Consider the following 21809-nt stretch of genomic DNA (forward strand, 5'->3'; position numbering starts at 1 on the left):
AATTATATTTTGTATGCATGTGTACAAAGAACATTAAGAGACTTTTAATACAGTCTATTTCTCCATGTTATCTGTACACAAATTACGAGCAAGTCACAAGAGAAGTGTCCCTGTTTGAATTCCATGACGTGCTGCTATTAAATATTTATGATTGGAGCAGGCAGTAGATATATCAGACACAGTGGAAAACTAGCTTCTCATCAGATTCACATACATGGGAAGGAACTGAGTAAGGTTACAGGACGTGGCATAGATACAACTCTAGGATGGATCACATACCCTCGTGCAACCCATACTTCAGGACCATTCAGGACTCCATTTTAGATCCAGGTTTTGTTCACAGCTTTTCCACTTATGCAAATATGAATACTAACCTTTTTAAGTACACACAACTATATGCATACTATGAACTGCTATCCTCTGCAAGGCAGTTTTCGAATAATCAATTGATCAACAACTGGAGGCTATTCAATTGTATGGGCCACTGACTTTGGGCTGGCCACAATCAAGCCAAGAGAAAATAATATAGCTGAAACCTAAAAATTCAAGTGTACAGATGATTACACAGGAGGCTTTACTCCCAATAGCATCTGATTTCTCTGGTACACAGAAAAATGTTTATAGCCATATTAGTCCACTATATTATCTATATCAATTATATCGGTGTCAGTTGTATCTTTGTAAAAGTAACTGGTATTTCAGCTCATCTACAAAAAGGGTTACTTGCCCTGGCGTGTACTGTCTTGTCACCCTTTACCGTGGTAGGCTTTCAAAGCCTCTAGGTTTTTATAAGGCACACAGTGAGAACCAGGGAGAGTTTCCCTCCTCTCCTTCTTGATAAGTGCAATGCCACTTCATGGTTTATGATACTAGTACTACACATGCAGTCCATAGCAGGCTGTACAGGGTTCCAGAAAATTTACTTCAGCCAAACACCCGCACAGGAGTCTCATAGGAGAAGAGAAGACATTTAATCAAACCAGATATGGAATCAAGGTCTAAACTCCAGCACAGCCAGAGTTAATCGGCGTATGCACATGGTTGCCTTGCTGTTTTTGTTTGACTGAAAATTAGATGGGCTTATTTTAGTTGGCTTTTCTGATAACGCTACAAAATGTGACACACCAAGCCCAAGATTGGTTTCCTACCTGTTACACATCTTCAATTTCAACTTCCCCTTCAATTGAATTCTGTCTGTTTCCTTCCACACAGACATTGTCTCCTTTCTTGCTCCAGAATTCACATTCAGAGAAAACAGACGTGCCCAAACAAGATCCCACTGCTTCAGAAAAGGTCTCTCTCCCTGCAAATAAGCTAGGTGCTACCGTCTTTGATCTGTCTTTTGTGAATTTGATTCTTCATTTTAACACGGGCTCGATTATCATAACCCAAAGTACACTGTACATTTCCAAAAGTTGATATCATTTTTAATCATAGAGACAGACATTCACTCCTCCGGAAAAAGGTGGGAAAAGAAACTGACTTTGCATTGTGCACTAATAGTGAACAGATGTGGGCTCCATCTGATCAGCCGAAGAAGGCCAATTCCAGAGTTGAAAGACATACCACTGAGGATAGTTAACTACCAACCCCCAGACATTTAAGATTCAGGCACTGTTAGGTTGAGATCTCTGTACATCCCAAAGGCTACAGCAGCAGCATATGAGAGCTGCGGGAAAAAAGCACTCTCTCGGACAGCCAGGACCAAGCCATAGTGGGCTTTACACCTTAGAACTACAAACTACAGTAACTCTACACTTAAAGTCGTCCTGGTTAACGCTGTTTCGTTGTTACGTTGCTTATCATTTAGAGAACGTTTGTTTAAAGTTGCGCAATGCTCCCTTACCACGTTGTTTGACAGCCGCCTGCTTTGTCCACTGCTTGCAGAAAGAGCAGCCCGTTGCAGCTAGCTAGCTGGTGGGGGCTTGGATCCAGGGTGGACTGGCAGCCCCACTATCAGCTCCCTGCTCCCCTAAGCTCCCTGTGCAGCAGCAGCCCAGCAGGCTAGCAATTGCTGGCAGTTCAGCTGTCCCTCCCCCCACTGCCATGTGCTGCTCCTGCCCTCTACCTTGGAGCTGCTCCCAGGAGCTTACTGCTTGCTGTGCAGGGAGGGGAAGAGGGAGAGGGGGGCTAATATCAGGGTGTCCCCCTCCCCCCTGCTCCTGCCCCTGGCTTACCCCATTTCCATAGAGTGGGGGAAAGTAAGTATAAGTTTTAAACAAACAATTTATATGGTGAAAACAATTTTCTGGAACCTAACACCTTCTATTTACATTAATTCTTGTGAGGAAATTGGATTTGTTTAACAATTGTTTCGCTTAAAGTTGCATTTTTCAGGAACATAACTACAATGTTAAAGTGAGGAGTTACTGTAATTTCTTCTGGCTGTTTCTTAACTTTCTTCACTCTTTCGTCCCCTTTGGAATACTTTACATTCTATAGGATCTGTCTGCTCTCTCACCTTACCCAACACTACAGCTCCCAGGGTTTATGTGCCATCATCTATGTGGCAATTCAACTGACCCACAACCTGCAGCTCCCGAGACTTGTGCAGTTACTCTGCTTAGCTTTCAATATATTTTATCCCATGTCTCCTGAGCTCATGTGCAGAATCCACTTCTGGCAACTCACCACTCAAGTTGTCTTGCTCTAACGACATTTGTGAGATTCTACATCAGGGGTCGGCAATCTTTCAGCAGTGGTGTGCCGAGTCTTCGTTTATTCACTCTAATTTAAGGTTTCGTGTGCCAGTAATACATTTTAACAAGGTCTCTTTCTATGAGTCTATAATATATAACTAAACTATTGTTGTACGTAAAGTAAATAATATTTTAAAATGTTTAAGAAACTTAATTTAAAATTAAATTAAAATGCAGAGCTCCCAGACTGGTGGCCAGGACTCAGGCAGTGTGAGTGCCACTGAAAATCAGCTCGCGTGCCGCCTTCGGCACACATGCCATAGGTTGCCTACCCCTGTTCTACGTGAACTCATAGCCCTTTCATTTTCTCTGGCTTCTATAGCCCTTGGACTTGAAAGTACAAGTATCAATCAACATTCAGCACATTTTGCTCTTGAGCATGACTAGCTTCTCATTTGGCTAGTTATGAGAAAACAAAGTTCTTGTATGGAATGCCAAAAAGCAAAACTTGGTCCTGTGACAGCATCTGCAAGCATGAGAGGGTGAGGGAAGAAAGGCTGACGGCTACAAAATTTTGGAACTCAATTTTTGCATGAAATCCACCAGGAACTCAGTTTATATTTAATATAAAGTAAAACACATTCAGCAACTATTATCTGGAAATGCAAAGATAAGGCAAAGAACAACTTTAAGGATCACAAGCTATGTAGTGGTTCAAGCTAAGGACAGAAAGCCAGGGAAAGCTTTGGCTTAGAAACATGAACTGTGATCTGATTAACTATATGGTTCCGGGTTTTGAGAATCTGGCCTAGATGAAAAGTTGGATAAAACTGGAACCTCACAAAGAGACTGCAGCTGATCTGTCCTGAGTAATTACAAAAATAAAACACCCAATATGACTGCACCATAAAACCTATTAACACTGACTTCACTACAGGATTGAAATATCACCCTAACTAATCAAAGAAAATATTCATAGGAAGAAGTGAGAAAGAAAACTCAAGAGTAAGAACAAACCAGAACAGCAGTTAAGTGTATCCTGCCAAGTAAAAAGAGTGGAGTTGATGATCCGACAGACAGACCTTTTCACTCTCCAACCACTGTGATCCTATGTCAATACTGTCAATCATGCCATGAAGAAGCTTGTCCAGGTAAGTAAAGATAGCACGTTTGACTGGTTAGTGCTCCCTAATAGCAGATTGATTGTGGTGCACAGAATGCATACCAGTTATGAATGAGAGCCCATCCAGCAGAACAAAGGAGAGTCCAACTCACTCAGTAAGGCAAAGATCTATCAGACTGCCCAATGTCTTCAGCAAGAACCATCAGTTTCCCCTACTGACATCTTCCACTGTCTGCAAAGAGTGCATTTCTGACCTGTCCTCTCCAGAAATGCAGCACTTGATCTAACGCCATCCCTAAGACTCAAAAAATTGTGAGTTGGCTTAAAAATCATGATTAATATACATATACAGAGTCACACACACACACACACACACACACACACACACACACAAAGAAATTTGTGGTTCTTTTTATTTGCCTCATGGGTTTTGAGGGAGAGATTTTCAAAGGCACAAAGGGAAGTCACATGCTCAACTCTCACAGACTTCTAGTGAAAAATGGGCAACTAGCTCCCCTTTGCGCCTTTGAAAATCTCCCCTGAGCCACTTGGATTTTTCAAGATTTTCTCCACAGCCAAGGGAGCTAGAAATTTACATATTTTAAAATAAAGCTGTGGCCTTAAGAAAAAAGACAGCTTATACTGTGAGACTTGTGATAACGTGTCGAGAATTGGAAACACTTGCACTTATAACACTCTGGTATTCACCCCAGCTCCCTTTACATATTATTCCAGTCACCGAGTCCACAGATGCTTGCAATAGTTAAAGTTTGAAAAAACAACAGGGAGAGCTTATAAGTCACACAGGCACTTGGGATCTTCCTCACAAAAAGAGCAGTAACTCTGTTTTAAAGAACCACTCCCTCCCACACAGCACATGGCTCCAGCACATCCTATGTTCTTCCTGCCCTCCCTCACACAAAAAAATTTGTCCTACCTATTCCCATAACCCAAAAGAGATTTGGAGGTAATCATCAAATATTACATAATAAGGTACATTCCCTTCCATAAATTCACACATGAACCACTCCAACCCCCTTCTCCCCCGCAATTATTTACATGGAAGTGAATATGTGAAAATCCAGATACAAAATATTTAGGGCTAGATTCACACTTGCCAAGCTGTACTCAAGACTGGAAGGAGATGGGGGGGGGGCGCACAGATGGTATTAAACCACCTCAGTATTTCCCTAATTGTGGGATTGGCAAGCAGGTACTAGTCCATATGTAAGACAGAACAGCCGTAAACCTGCTCTACCTTATGCCAGACGCTTATGGTCTCAAGGGGCTGTTACAGCAGCTATGGATCAGGCAGTTGTAATAGCTTCCTGGCCATGACCCTTATGCTAGGGCTGGAAAGGGGTAGGGGCATAGAAGCCATTATGTTGACCTTTTATCACATGGGGATTCACCTGTGCCGAGATAATCCCCAAGTAGCTATTTAAAACTAGGTTTTGGCACAAAGCAGATTTAAATGGCCAGAAAATCTTAAATTTAATCAAAAGCTAGTGCCAGGCATATGGGCTCAAATTACTGATCTGAATTGCTGCATAGATTGCTTGTGCTACTGTTGATGAGGCTATATTATGCAATACTGCACCACATTGTAGCACACAGGCAGAATCAGGCCAGCGATATCACTACAATACTAACCACAAAGCACATGAGAATAAATGAATAAATACACCTTGTGGCCACTATATGTTAGACATTTCAGGTACAGCCTGGTCTGCTGTATTAGTACTAGAACTAGTACTTCATTACATGTAAGAGATACAGCTTACGAACAATATCAGGCCTCCCTAATCCCCCAGATCAGCAGCATGGCCACTTTTCTCTGCAAGTGACCTGCATCTCACTAGCATCAAGGTTTTCCATTCTCAGTCTACAGCTTGGCGACAGCATCACATAATATGTAACAGACATGGGCTGAGGAACAGCGATGCACACCCCACTAGGCTATGTTGTGCTGTTTCTTTTCCCTCAAGTCTCCCTCTCACACCCTGCCCCACGCACAAACAATTTTCTTCAACTGCCATTTTTGTTGTTGAGTGCAAAAAAAGATACCCTCTGGTAAATGGAGGAGTATAGCATACAAAAGGGTTACTAAAATGTGGGTATTTATTTATTATGCTCCCATTGCCTGGGTACATTACATTCTTTAAAAACAAAACATGAACTGTGAGGCCTGCACTGGCTGCAGTAGCCTCTCTTAACCGCTTCCCCCACAAATCAGCCATCCCTAATGAGCAGATCAAGATCAAGCAGAAACTTGGCTGAAGAGATGAGTCTCGCACTGGGCAATAAAAGTCAGCTAACCTGCATGCTGGTACACAGATATATTTATTTATTAATAATCACTACGTATGGTATATAAAAATATGTAGAAAGATTAAAGTCCACTTTAATTATCTTAATTTTTCTTAGGGAATGGTGTATAATTAACTAAGTCACACTGCACCTATCATAAGAGGAAGCTTATTTCCATGTCTATCCTTCCATGTGTTTTAGAAGAAGGATGGAAGGGTTCTCCCTGTTTCCCCTTCGCTACAGCCTGCTAGTATTTGAGAATGAAGGATCTGCATGTCTTTGACAATCTTCCTTACCTGCAGAAAAGTGCAGCTGTGCAGGTTGGGAAGAGAGAGTGGAAAATTGACTCCCAGCAAGAAATCTTTATTCCCCAGACACTGAGTCCTCTGTGGGTGCTCCCCTTCTGGATCTGTCCAGGAGCGCAAGTGATGGAGCCTGTAGGAGGCTTTCAGAGACAGGAAAAGAGCTAACCATCTGAAATAAACAACAGTAAATGCACTTATTCACTGCTCTGTGGTGGGGGCTTAAATAGATACAGCAGGTCTGTAGTGGGCATGTCTTATTCCTTTAACAAATTTGTTTTTACAGTATTTTGGCTTTGGGGAAAACACGATTTTTTCCCCCCAATCCACTTTCCAATTTAACTATTTCTCATTTTTACTAGTACCTTTCTCTGATTTCTCCACAAGCACCTGCATATATAGATACTTGTGGTAAGAACAATGCACAGAGCTATACAAAGATCTACGTGAACGTTGTCACTTCAGGAGAAAAAGTCTTATCACATTACTGAACCACAGAACAGAAGTGACTGGTCCAATAATCTCAACCATGAAAACCTACAACACTTGCATATTATCCTGGCAAGATATCTAGATTATACTGCATTCATTTTTATGTTGAATTTTCTTTCGGTTAACAGCATGGTACTAATCCATTTTGCAAAAAAAATGCTCACTTCAAAATTTTAAGATTCAGAATTTTCATTTTAACACCCTCCCCCACAGTATTATATAACGTAAGCAGTCTTGGCAGGGTTTGATTTAAATTGATAGATGTCTATAGAGATCAATTTCAGCTACCACACTGAAATCGACAAAAAAAAAAATCCACCAGTGACAGCAGGAATGAGTGGAGCCCCTTGGCACCACACACCCGCAGAGACTGAATGTCACTGGCCGTGTGGCAGCACAAGAAACCCTTTGCAGCTCTGCTCTTTCACTCCCATGACAGGGGCTGCAGAGGGCTCCCTGCACTGCCAGAGGGCTGAAACAGGTGTACAGAAGGCTGCAGTCCTGGCAAGCAGAGAAGAGACCTCCAGCCAGGACTGCAAGGAGAAGAAGGAGAAGCCTCCAGACATGAAGGAGGCCAGCCTGCTGCTGAATGGCTCTGTCACTGAGCTGGAACCATTCACCAGCAGGCTCAAGCCCAAGTAGCCAGGAGCTTGTCCTCCTTCTCAGGGCCCTGGTCAGGGGGGTCTCTGCTCTGCCTTGCCAGGATCACAGCCTCCTCAGCGCCTTGTGCCTGAAGGGATCAGGTGTCACCAGCCCAGCAGCCATGCAGGGAGCCCTCTGCAGCTCCACTGTCCCAGTCCCGCTGACTCAGTCACCAGCCCAGAATGTGGGAGCCATCCCTTAGCAGGAACTGTTCAGCAGCAAGGTATCCCCACTTCCCCACCAGGCTAGGGGCTCCTCATCCTCCTCGCAGCCCTGACTGGGTGCCCTGGGCCCCTTGGTGTGTTGCACCGCCCTGCCGTCAGTGCTGGGGAACTGCTGCAGCCCCACTGGCTACTACAGTGGAGTCCACAGTGCAGATCCAGTATGGAGTCCTTCATGGTTAAAAGTCTATAAACCTGTAAGTGTGCCTTGGAGAATCATTTCATGTTGTGATTGGCACACATGGAAGGAAGGCAACAGTAACTGCAGTTCAAGTATAGCCAATATTATGGCCCAGAGTAATTCTCTATAAATTTTAAAATATACAAAGACAGAGGAAAAAAATTAATAAAAACAGAGAAGTAGTGTGGTCTATGGAAGCCTGGATTTTATTCTTGTCTTGGCTCTGCCATTGCCCTGCTGTGACACCATGGTCAAATCTTTTCCTTCACACCCTTTGCCTGTCTTGTCTATTTAGAGTGTAAGCTGTTTGGGGCACAGACTGTCTTTCTCACTATGTGTGTGCAAAATACCTAACACAACAGGCCTCTGATCTTGGTTGATGCCTCTAGACACTACTGTAATACAAATTAATAATAAATGATCGCTGATCATAGCCCAAGAACATGCAATTTTATTATAGAAATACTTATTAAACTGCACATACTTTTCCTCCAAGTTTCTTTTTAAAATTAAATGAATAGAATTAATTTCCTCACCTGGCTAAATGTCCCTGATTCATGAAGTTTGCCATTTCTGCTGGAGAGACATCAATAAACCGGAGGAAAGAAAAACAACTTTCTTCATTGGCACCTAGATCACAAATATATCAAAGTTAAGGCTGATATCTACAGGAGACAAGGAGCACACATGGACCAGTCTGGGCGAATTCTGATCCCAAGGTTCTAGATATCCAAATGCCTTACTACAAAAAGAATGAGAAATGACAGAGGAGCTCCAAATGTAACCTATCCCTCTAGAGCAGTGGTTCTCAAACATATTTGATCGGACCCCCCTTCTTTGTGTTTGTAGTAGTCTACATCCCTGCCCGGCTCCCGCCACACAAGTACATATGTGGATATATGCAGCGGTGGTGCTTCACTTGTCAGATTGGGCTTCTTTGTTTTTCACTTGAGTTGCTTTCTTTTCCCTGTTGCATGAATGAGCCAACGATTTATTGTAATAAAAGCAAAAGCAAAACTGTGATTACGGTCCATACTTACAATTAAATGTGCACATATCGTCATAGCAAACGGATTAACGTACCGATGGCAACAACTTTGTATAATGCTATGCAAGCTTAACAAATCAGTCAAAATGCACAGCACCATCTGAGGCCCTTATATGACTGTAGGAATCAGCTTTGCTAGTTATTCAGTGCTATGGGTACAATGTGTGCAATAATTCTCCCCCCCGCCCCAGCTTGTCATGCCCCCAGAATAAATTCCACGCCCCCCAACCCTGGGGGGCCCACCCCCCCGTTTGAGAACCTGGGCTTTAGAGGACGCTAAAGGTTTCACCTTGATTGCTATTCCCTGAATTCAAGTAACTGCTTCTGGGCCAGACAAGAGGAGGAATATTAAAGATGTAGGAAGGGGTACACTTATTTATTTTCATATTCTTAACATATTTAACTCTCCACCACCATTACATTTTTCTATTCAGTTAATACAAAATAGATAATCTCTTTCTGAAGATTTATCAAGCCAAAACTAATGGACAGTTAAAGAGCAGCCCACAGGATATGAAGAAGAGCTGTACAGACAGCACCCAATCATCCATGAAGCCCAAATCCCTGCGGCTGCGCAAAGTCCTTCTGACTTCAATGAAACGCCACACAGATTAAGGGGTCCATACTAACAGATCTTGATGCAGGAATAGAGCCTTAAGTGTGCTCCTGCTCCTCTTCCAAAAATCTACCCTTTCGGAGAGTTAATTACCAGGTTCTCTCTTACTAGCACAGTTAGTAATAGCAATTTTAAATGGAACAGTACATCAAATGTACAAAGCTTGTTTAGTTTTCTGTTCAACTGGTCACTAATTTGGATCCAGCAGTCTCTCAGTTTAATTCAGGTCCATGTCCATTCTCCTACTGGTCCATAGGGAAGAGGAACATGTAGCTTGGTGTACTATAGAAATTGCACTAAAATGCTCCTGAGGTTTCACTAGCTTGAATCTATGAAGAATTCACAAACCTCAAACTAGTGTACAAAAAACATATTAATTCTTTTAAACTGGACTAAAAGGGCAAGAGATAAGAGCAGGAGAACGCTGAGGCTAAACAGAGCTCTTTTAGGTCATCCTTCTATCTTGCCTCTTATTAATCAACTGAAATAAGCTTGTTGACTTCATGTCAAGTGCTAAGGTTGAAAGGTTCTAATGAATTGTGACCAGAGAGGCACAGAATCTATAGTCCCAGGGAGAAGTTAATCTACACCAATTCTCCCTCCAAACAAGACAGCTTGCAACATCATATTGAAGTGTGCTAGCCACCTTAACTGCTTCCCCAGGAAAGTAAACCTACCCTTCCTATGGAAGAGAGACTGCTGGATGTGGTCCGGAGCGAATGGCGAAAGTAAAACCCGTAACCACCTGAAAATGAACAGAACAAAATAAAAAATAAGAAAGTGGTAATTTAGTTCACATTCAATCAAGAAGTCAGAAGTACTAAGTTCTGACCCCAAACTACAGGGTGACTTTCAGTCATGGTATCACAGTTCACTCTCCTCTTGCTGTCGAGGAGTCTACAGAATTTGGTTTTTCATGTTAAGAAACCTGATCTTCCAGTTTTCCAGTATTGCATGATAATGAATTAATGAAAAGCAGCAGCCACAATGTATTTTACTTAATTTAACCATGAGTCAGAACATCATTTCTGGATTGCTTTTCATATTGGGAAAGAGAGCCTATCCTAATCTTTACTATTAAATAATGGTTTATGTGATCCACTGCTCTGCGCATTTCTCATGATTGAATGAGATAAAGCTTAAGCAGGCATTCCCATAAACAGAGCAACCAGCAGACTGCACTCAAACAGCTCTTTTCCATCTGCTGTAAGCTATTACTAGCTGTCAAGGCACTGGAAGATGCTCACAACTTATCATGTTACACCTAATCAACACTCATAGCTTCCTTACATATGAAAAGCCACTCAAGGGAAACCAGGTTCCTCCAGTATTCTACTGAAGCTTAATTTAATTACACATCATCAGCAGAAAAAGGAGAGAGTATAAATTGCTTTGTCTTACTTTTCCTGAGGGCTTGTCTACACTTAAAGCACTATAGAGGTGCAGCTCCGCTTAGTGAAGACGCTACCTACATGCCGACAGGTCTCCTGTTGGCATAAGTACTCCACCTCCCCAAGAAACAGTAGTTATGTCAACAGGAGAACTTCTCCCAATGACATAGGGCTGTGTACACTGGAGGTTAGATTGGAATAGCTACATTGGATTTTCCATACCCCTGAGTGACGTAGTTATACAGACATAAGTTTGTAGTGTAGACCAGTGCTGACTTGCTTGCTCGTTAGAGGATTATTTGATGACTATGGCTCTGCTATGAGAGAACACTGAATATTGGGTGAGTAACAGTTAAATAAAATGAAAGAAAACAGGGAAGCCATCACTTGGCTAGCACTATTTAAAAACCTCAGGGAATGGGGTTAATCAGAACTTATAGATTCATACAGATTACAAGACCACAAGGGATAACTGATCGTCTAGTCTGACATCCTGTATAACACAGACCATATAACTTCCTTGAAATATTTCCTGTTTGAACGAAAGCACATTTTAGAAAAACATCCAATCTTGATTTTAAAATTGCCTGTGATGGAGAATCCACACAACCCTTGTTAAATTGTTCCAAAGATTAATTATCTTCATGGTTAAAAATGTACACCTTATAGCTATGAATCTGTCTAGCTTCAGCTTCCAGCCATCAGTTTTTGTTATACCTTTGTTTATTAGACCAAAGAGCCTTTTATCAAGTATTTGTTCCTCACATGGGTACTTATAAACTGTGATTAAGTCTACCCCTTAACCTTCTCTTTGTTAAGCTGACTATCACTATAAGGCATGTTTTCCACTCCTTTGATCATTCTCATAGCTCTTCATTGAACTCTCTTCAATGTATCAACATTCTTCTTGATGTGTGGACACCAGAACTGGACACACTATTCCAGAGGCAACACCCAGTGCCAAATGCAGAGGTAATATAACTTTCTTATTCCTACTTGAGATTTCCTTGTTTACACATCCACAGATTGCATCAACCCTATTGGTCATAGCATCACACTGGGAGCTCATGTTCAGCTGATTATCCACCATAACTCCCAAGTCATTTACAAAGCTACAGTTAAGTCTAAATAACATTATAAAAACACTGTAAAGTACTTGAACAGTTTCACTTGTCATCTAGTAGCAGGTGCCACAAGAAGCAGGTGGGCTGAAAATTGGTAGGGACAGAGTGCTGTGGACACCACACACGACCCATATGGGGAAAAATTGTCTCACACTAGTCTTTAGTGACCACTCATGCATCCATCTCTCTAAAGGCATTAAATGGCCACAGAGGAAGCTGCAACTAGCCCTCCTCAGCAAGGAGGGCAGGACAATAAGAGGAGTTTTGAAGGTAATTGGAGGACTCAAAAAAATAAATAAATAAACCACCAAAGGTAGACCTTACAACACCTCCTCAAAATAACAGTGCACAAAATGCAGAGACATGCCATAACAGACAGGAATATGCCAACACATGCTTTATAATACAAATACCCACACCCATTCATGGATGTATCCCCCCAGCAAGAGAGTGAGAGAAAAAGATATACAACTCAACCAGCCCTATCAGCAAAATTTCAATGTTGTGTAGGCTACTGACTATTTCAGTCTCTGGCTAACAGTTTTACCAGCGCCATTTTGTCTAAAATCAACATTTTGGGAGACTGACTGACTGACGAACCCCATAAAACCCTTGCAGAATCACAACAGCAGAAAAGAGGGAGGGCAGACATTTTAAGAGACGAAATAAAAGGTACTGAATAAATTGAAGGGAAGGTTGAATTGGCTTGCCTGTCCCGCGAGTGGTTAAAGACCCTGATCTGTCCACGACGGTAGATGAACTTTGAAATCTGGTATGGCTTTAGGGAGATGTGAAATGGAGACCAAGTTTCTTGTCGTTCAAACAGCTCTGGGTGATTACACACCTGGGTAAGAAAAGGAAGATGTCAGCTGCTTGGGTGGTGAAAAAAAAATAGAAATCTAGTCATATGCATCATTTTCCAGCCCAATGTTTGGAAAAATTGCTCACTCAAACGATGGAACCGGTGAGCACACAATGACAACTGTTTGATAGAGCGTCCATCTTAGTTTAGGTACCAAATAATATAATTTCCTGACCATGTCACCTCTATTGCCTCTTCTTCCCCAGGTGAATGATTTCTTCAGTGATGAATGGGGATCCAACTAGCACACACATGCGCTGTACGGCAGGGGCTCTGCTTTATTGTATATTATAGCTACTGGTCTCAAGTTATACTGCATCAGGGCATAACTTAAGGCTGCATACAATCAACCAGCCCAGGTTAGGAAATATTTTTTGCTATGGTGTTTCCAAGATGGCTGATGATTATACATTTTTTGCTGACCTTACCTTCCTGAACTGCATGACTAGATTCATGAGGCTACTAGTGGTATTCTGTGCTTGCTGGGTAGTGCCCATGGAGGACTGCAGCAGGTCATCAATAGAGATTTTGTTCTTTAGAGCTTGGTACAGCAGCTTCTGCCTGGTGGTCTGCTGGCAGTACATGAGAATCTCAATCTGCAAAACAGTTATGGGATTATAGTCTTAGTCTGTCCCTAAACAGAGCAATACCAGAACAAGATTCAGTAAATATAACCCTTGTAGGATCATATCATAGAAAAAGCACATAACTATCATAGGCAACTGCCATCATACCTGTAATTCAATGATCCAGGATCTGCCACAGAAAGCACTTCCTAATTGAGAACCCTATCTTGGAAGGCTGCAAGGAATCAGGAAAGAAGCCAAGAACAGGGGGCATGTGTTGTGGGGGGGGGGGGGGGGGGGGGTGGCGGTGGCGGAGGTATTCAAAGGTATTTTAGGCACCTAAAGATGCAAATAGGCACCCAGTGGATTTTTAATGGTGCCTAGGCATGTAATTCCCATTGATCTGAGGTGCCTTTGAATATCCTGCTATGTGCCTATCTGCATCTTTAGGCACCTTTGAAAATGTGGCTCAGGGCCCGTACTATGGTAAAGTCATGTCACCAAGCAGGTGTTCTCAACCAGGGGTCACAAATCAGATGCCAATCATCATGATCACCCTGGCCATCCCATATTACCATATGAAGGGTGGTGTTCGGTATGGAAAAGGCTCTGTCAGAGCAAAGAAGAATCCCTTAAGCCCTTGTTTGCTTCATCAACGTCTCCAGCAAGTCCGTGTCACTCCCCCGGCTCTGACCCAGTGTGGAGAATATTCTGAGGAAGTGAGAGACATCACAGAGAAGAAGGAATGGGATCCATGGATCCAGACCCTATACAGCTCCACCTGCCAATTCCATTTAGTAAAAGGAGGGTGTATGAACTCTGGAGAATACTGTAGCTCTGTAGTGGCTCCATTGCTACTCCATGGGATAGGGGAGATGAATTCCCTTCTGTGCTGAACTCCTTAACACGCAGCCTAGTTACTCTGGATGTGTACTGGGACCAGGATTAGTCCCTTAGTAAACTAAGGCTTGGTCTACATTAAGTAAGGGCAAACTAGCTACATCACTCATGGGTGTGAAAAATCCACTCTCCTGAAAAACATAGTTAAGCCAACCTAACGCCCAACGTAGACAGTGCTAGGTTAATGGAAGAATTCTTCTGTTGACCTAGCTATCAGCTCTCAGGGAAGTGGATTACCTACATCAATGGGAGAACCACTCCCATGGGCGTAGGTAGTGCCTATACTGAAATGCTACAGCAGCTGCAGCATTTCAGGTGTAGACAAGACCTAAAAGTTGGTCTATACACAAACTTGCACCAAAATAACTAAATCAATTGCAACTAACGCCTTTTGTTATTTTGGTACAAGGCTGCATGTGGATACTAGTTTCTGTTTAAGAATGCACCATATCAACAGTTGGTTTTTTGTTTTTGTTTTTTTAATGGACTGGCTGTTCATATACAGTGCTGACTTATTTTCAGCTACTAAACTGCATTAAAAGAAACTAGAGACTATATCTAATAGTTCCCTGTGATGGGGTGTTCACCCCCACACAAGGTTAAAATAGGACAATCAACCTTATAGGCTGCACCTGGAAGAGAGCAAGAGACTGATAAAGGCTAAAGGATGACATTCTGCTGGGAAGGAGCAGGCTGAGCCTGCATAAAGCAATGAAGCTGAGAACAGAAGGGGGTTGTAGGGGAAGTAGTCTGCAGTCACTCCTTGGGTGAAGGAAGGTTTGTTTGGGGCTACAGAGTTTGGACTGATGGAAGTAGTCTACAGTTATGCCCTGGGGGAGGTAGTTTGGGCTGGTAAACTGTGATGGCAGAAGACAGAAAAGAGAAGTAGGAAGGAGTCCAGAGAAGCAGCAACAGATCCTGTGAATAAGCAGACAGTAGTTACAGGACACAAGGTGCTGGCGTTGGAACCCGGAATAGCGAGCAAACATGGAGAAAGGGCATGGGGCCTGGCTTTGGACCGGAAAATTGTCTGGAATGGCATGCGGACAGCTGAGCCAGCAGCACTCTGTGATACCCCAGAAGGGGAGAGCTATACAGTGACCTGGTTGGAGGGCAAAACCACAAAGGAGCACTGCAAGTCCTGGAGAGTGAGGAAGGACACGGTGTGAACAACTGTTGGAAGGAGGGCGCCAGATATGAATGGAGCTAATCCCCCGAGGTGGCCACAGTGAGGCACCCCAACAGTGAGTGAACCCCATTCCCTAATACCACTTTTCTATTTAGTCAATTGCTATAATTACCACAGTGATATTATGTAATTGGGAATGGTGGGATGGCATCCACAAGACAATCTCTGTATTTATATCAACACTATGGACAATTTTGAGAACCTCTGCTCTAAGGTGTATCAAATCACTGCAGTTTTACTTAGGAGCATTTTCAAAGGAAGATAAAGAGGTGGTGGGTAAACAGGGAATGAGGAAAGGAAATTACAGGGTATTAAAAACAAGGAATACTCAACTTTTTTTTTTTTTTTATAAAGACACTAGGTAATTCTCATATCATTGAGAGGATTTTGCCTTTAGTGCTCTGTGGAGTACTTGTTTCTTCTAGACATTTCAATGCTGTATTAGTCCCCTTCAGTTCATGTACTGACTTTTCCATTAGCTTACTCAGGTTTAAGGATTGTTTGTTTACAAATCTTCGGATTAATGGTTTTACTTGTAGACGAGGAGGTCATTAATGGGCTCTTGTAAGTTCTCCAGTTAAATACAGGTGTGATCTAATAGGAATGTGCTAGCAAAAGTGAAAGGGATGTGAATGGGTGATGTTTTCTGACCTTTCAGTCAGCTGTAGATAAACAGGGAAATTAGAGAGGCTATCAAAATTAAGAACCCAATAATAGTGGGGGATTTCAATTATCCCCATATTGACTGGGAACATTTCACTTCAGGACGAAATGCAGAGATAAAATTTCTCGATACTTTAAATGACTGCTTCATGGAGCAGCTGGTACGGGAACCCACAAGGGAAGAGGCGACTCTAGATTTAATCCTGAGTGGAGCGCAGGAGCTGGTCCAAAAGGTAACTATAGCAGGACCGCTTGGAAATAGTACATAATACAATAGCATTCAACATCCCTGTGGTGGGAAGAACATCTCAACTGCCCAACACTGTGGCCTTTAATTTCAAAAGGGGGAACTATACAAAAATGAGGGGGTTAGTTAGACAAAAGTTAAAAGGTACAGTGACTAAAGTGAAATCCCTGCAAGTTGCGTGGGCCCTTTTTAAAGACACCATAATAGAGGCCCAACTTCAATGTATACCCCAAATTAAGAAAAACAGTAAAAGAACTAAAAAAGAGCCACCGTGGCTTAACAACCATGTAAAAGAAGCAGTGAGAGATAAAAAGACTTCCTTTAAAAAGTGGAAGTCAAATCCTAGTGAGGCAAATAGAAAGGAGCACAAACACTGCCAACTTAAGTGCAAGAGTGTAATAAGAAAAGCCAAAGAGGAGTTTGAAGAACGGCTAGCCAAAAACTCCAAAGGTAATAACAAAATGTTTTTTAAGTACATCAGAAGCAGGAAGCCTGCTAAACAACCAGTGGGGCCCCTTGATGATCAACATTCAAAAGGAGCGCTTAAAGATGATAAAGTCATTGCGGAGAAACTAAATGGATTCTTTGCTTCAGTCTTCACAGCTGAGGATGTTAGGGAGATTCCCAAACCTGAGCTGGCTTTTGTAGGTGACAAATCTGAGGAACTGTCACAGATTGAAGTGTCACTAGAGGAGGTTTTGGAATTAATTGATAAACTCAACATTAACAAGTCACCGGGACCAGATGGCATTCACCCAAGAGTTCTGAAAGAACTCAAATGTGAAGTTGCGGAACTATTAACTAAGGTTTGTAACCTGTCCTTTAAATCGGCTTCGGTACCCAATGACTGGAAGTTAGCTAATGTAACGCCAATATTTAAAAAGGGCTCTAGGGGTGATCCCGGCAATTACAGACCGGTAAGTCTAACGTCGGTACCGGGCAAATTAGTTGAAACAATAGTAAAGAATAAAATTGTCAGACACATAGAAAAACATAAACTCTTGAGCAATAGTCAACATGGTTTCTGTAAAGGGAAATCGTGTCTTACTAATCTATTAGAGTTCTTTGAAGGGGTCAACAAACATGTGGACAAGGGGGATCCGGTGGACATAGTGTACTTAGATTTCCAGAAAGCCTTTGACAAGGTCCCTCACCAAAGGCTCTTACGTAAATTAAGCTGTCATGGGATAAAAGGAAAGGTCCTTTCATGGATTGAGAACTGGTTAATGGACAGGGAACAAAGGGTAGGAATTAATGGTAAATTCTCAGAATGGAGAGGGGTAACTAGTGGTGTTCCCCAAGGGTCAGTCCTAGGACCAATCCTATTCAATTTATTCATAAATGATCTGGAGAAAGGGGTAAACAGTGAGGTGGCAAAGTTTGCAGATGATACTAAACTACTCAAGATAGTTAAGACCAAAGCAGATTGTGAAAAACTTCAAAAAGATCTCACAAAACTAAGTGATTGGGCAACAAAATGGCAAATGAAATTTAATGTGGATAAATGTAAAGTAATGCACATTGGAAAAAATAACCCCAACTATACATACAACATGATGGGGGCTAATTTAGCTACAACGAGTCAGGAAAAAGATCTTGGAGTTATCGTGGATAGTTCTCTGAAGATGTCCACGCAGTGTGCAGAGGCGGTCAAAAAAGCAAACAGGATGTTAGGAATCATTAAAAAGGGTATAGAGAATAAGACAGAGAATATATTATTGCCATTGTATAAATCCATGGTACGCCCACATCTTGAATACTGTGTACAGATGTGGTCTCCTCACCTCAAAAAAGATATTCTAGCACTAGAAAAGGTTCAGAAAAGAGCAACTAAAATGATTAGGGGTTTAGAGAGGGTCCCATATGAGGAAAGATTAAAGAGGCTAGGACTCTTCAGTTTGGAAAAGAGAAGACTAAGGGGGGACATGACAGAGGTATATAAAATCGTGAGTGATGTTGAGAAAGTGGATAAGGAAAAGTTATTTACTTATTCCCATAATACAAGAACTAGGGGTCACCAAATGAAATTAATAGGCAGCAGGTTTAAAACAAATAAAAGGAAGTTCTTCTTCACGCAGCGCACAGTCAACTTGTGGAACTCCTTACCTGAGGAGGTTGTGAAGGCTAGGACTATAACAATGTTTAAAAGGGGACTGGATAAATTCATGGTGGCTAAGTCCATAAATGGCTATTAGCCAGGATGGGTAAGAATGGTGTCCCTAGCCTCTGTTCGTCAGAGGATGGAGATGGATGGCAGGAGAGAGATCACTTGATCATTGCCTGTTAGGTTCACTCCCTCAGGGGCACCTGGCATTGGCCACTGTTGGTAGACAGATACTGGGCTAGATGGACCTTTGGTCTGACCCGGTACGGCCTTTCTTATGTTCTTATGTTATGTTCTTATGTAGATCCACAAATGAATTTATACGAACTAAAAACCTGAGAAGGGAAGCACTGAAAGTAAGCCGGATGCAGAGCTTGCTTTCCAAATTATTTTGTTTCATACCTTGTCTGACAGCTCATTTTCCACATCCTTCTTGATTCTTCTCAACATGAAAGGCTTCAGGATCATGTGCAAGCGGGATAGCTGGTCTGAAATGGCAGGGAGAAAACATGATTACTGCCCCAATGGCCAGAAACTATACCATGTCCAGTTGCTTCTCAAACCCTTCTTGCACACCCAGTTCCCCTCAGGCATGTCACAGGACTGATCTGTCTTTGAGACAGGCTGATAACTCCATGGATCTCTAAATATCTCCATCAGGCAATGCATTTCTATAGCATAGTATGTATTACAACCCGATGAGCAGAACTCTGTGGACATACAATTAGCATATAATGTCTATTAAAAGGTGAGGACAATACTTGATCATGCAGCTCATTCAGTACTATTAGGATATAAAGCTAGTCATCACTAACAGTTGGCTAATTTCTCCCAGAGTCAGAATTGAACCAACACAGTGCTAAAGGGCACTGTGCTATTGCAGATGTGCAGTCTTTTGGATGAGATGTAAAACCAAAGTTCAGACCCTTCATTGATAATTAAAGAACTTATGGTACTTTCCATAAAAGTAATGGTTTAACTCTGATATTCTGGCCCAATTCAAAATCATGTAGTTATATAGTTATATTATGCCAACCAAAATTCCCCCCAGTTTGTTGTATATTGCGCTTCACTTTGCCTAAAATCTCTTGTGTAGCATTACTGAAATAGAATAGTTGTCTTTTTACTAAAAAGGTGGCTGCTATTCAGTGGTACAATCTCTGTACCATACACATAGCCTATAAAACACTTAGGAGTCCTTCATGATAAACGCTATATAAATGTACAATATTTTAAATATCATTCTTCATTCATTTAGAATAGGTGAGGAAATGGAGGCAGCAAACATTAGGCAAATCTGATTCACTCTGAGTAGCTTTTCTTTCTATATAAGAAGCAATATGTCTCTCTGACAACATCTGTCCTGCAGAATTCCCAGACCAAATGACAATCAAAGCCATTTCCCCCGCTGCTCTGTATCAGAATGGGAGATTCTTCATATGCAACTGCTAGAGTTGAAGTGAATCCATGGGCAGCTATAGCAGGCGAATTGGAAACTGAGGCCTACTGTACTTAGTACTCACTCTCATCAATGGCAGATTTATTCTCTGCATGGCTCTCTATGTCCTTAGAAAACCATTCGTTGAACTCCTCATGTGAATCAAACAGCGTTGGCATGATAAAGTGCAGCAGAGCCCACAGCTATAAAGGAGTGGCAAAGAGACAGTGAATCAGTGAAAGCTATCCCCATTGTAGACAGGATGATCATGAATCTCAACCTATTGCAGAGCATTATGGGCCAAGTCCATCAAATGACAGTGTGATATGCCAAGCTCAGCAGACTAAATTAGTGATAGTCTCATCTTCCTTTCACAATGGACAGAAGCCAGATATGTGCAACTTTTCAAACCAGTGTCAGAGCGTGGTTCCAAGTAAAGAGCAATAACTTCTCCATGCTGAAGAAAATGGCACAGAAGTCACATTTTCTCATCCCATGATTTAAGGATGACAGAGTATCAGCAACCTTCAATCGTATTTCTTCCCTAATGAGTAGGATATAGCCAAATTATCCCTTTTGAAGCTGATCTCAGTGATTTCCCACAGAGTGGTATGGAGACAAACCCCCAAGTATACACCTGAGCACATAGGAGTACCACAATTCTCTATTTGTTATGTCTTTGGATAAATTACTCTTTTGAACAAAAATCAGCTCTTGCTGGCCTCCTGCTTACCTCAGCCATGGTGTTCTGGATGGGAGTCCCAGTCAACAAAAGTCGATTTCGGCACTGGAATTGTAGTAGGATTTTCCAACGGACACTGACCAACAAAAAAGTTTTTAAAAAAATGAACCACAATAGAAACAGTAAGAAAGGAGAGCAATTACATTTATATTTTAGAACCAACCATTTTTCAGACCCATTCCTGGCATGATTTTCTTTAAGAGGACACTGGGTAATATTGACAAGTACTCTCCCTTTGCCCCATTGGGAGATTTGGTTCTTATAGGAGGTCATAAAGAGATTAGCACTGTTTATCTTATATACAACAGGTGTATTTTTATTTACTTTGTAACATGTCAATGTTTGGCTACCAGTAAAGGCCAGTCACTAGAGTATTCATCCCCTCAAGATGGCAAATAGGTATCCCAAGTAAATGGTGACATACACTTTTTGCACTGTTATAAAGTTAAATTTATAGGACATTAAGTAAGGGGAGTTGAATTCTATGTTACTGTCCTCTTAGAATGGGAAATTCCTGAAGAGTGCTGAAGAGGCTAGCTCATATGAATGTGCATGAGCCTGGCTCTTGGGCTGTCAAACATTTAGAAAAGAAGCACAGAAATATATGAGTCATAATTTTGGGAGAAAAAGTTAGGAAGAAGCAATTAAAGAAGAAAAGACAATTAAAGAAATAAACCATAGACAGGAGCTGGGAACAGACAGGAACCACTATGGGCATCAACCTTATAATGAGGAAACCTGGATAGGGTTGCTGGGCTATATTGCAATCTGCAGGTTTTATGGGGCCTTGATTCCCAATTGGAGCCTTTAGGTACTACTACAATACAAACAAATAATGCTGTATTTAACAGATATATGTTAGCATTATATGGCTATTAATGAACATAGACCACTCAGTATTTAAGAATGTCTTTGCTGGTGGCTGAGGTCAAGGACTGTTACAAGTATTTCTCACCATTTTTTGCCTCAACCTCCTCCCCACCCCCACTTCTATCCTATGGTTACTTTG

The 21809-nt window shown here is 41.8% G+C and overlaps 1 protein-coding gene across 1 annotated transcript in view; it reads right to left on the minus strand.

Moving 5' to 3' along the window:
- The window catches only part of INO80 (INO80 complex ATPase subunit), a 125102-nt gene that overhangs the window by 55962 nt on the left and 47331 nt on the right, over positions 1-21809 (minus strand). Inside the window, exons 17-24 of the mRNA XM_045015832.1 lie at positions 20792-20876; positions 20144-20261; positions 19023-19108; positions 13380-13547; positions 12800-12933; positions 10252-10319; positions 8447-8540; positions 6369-6546 (exon numbers count right to left, since the gene is read on the minus strand). Coding sequence (XP_044871767.1) covers positions 6369-6546; positions 8447-8540; positions 10252-10319; positions 12800-12933; positions 13380-13547; positions 19023-19108; positions 20144-20261; positions 20792-20876 — 931 coding nt within the window. The remainder of the gene's footprint in view (positions 1-6368; positions 6547-8446; positions 8541-10251; positions 10320-12799; positions 12934-13379; positions 13548-19022; positions 19109-20143; positions 20262-20791; positions 20877-21809) is intronic.

The sequence above is a fragment of the Mauremys mutica genome, chromosome 4 (genome assembly GCF_020497125.1).
Source record: "Mauremys mutica isolate MM-2020 ecotype Southern chromosome 4, ASM2049712v1, whole genome shotgun sequence".
NCBI classification, from domain to species: Eukaryota; Metazoa; Chordata; order Testudines; family Geoemydidae; genus Mauremys; species Mauremys mutica.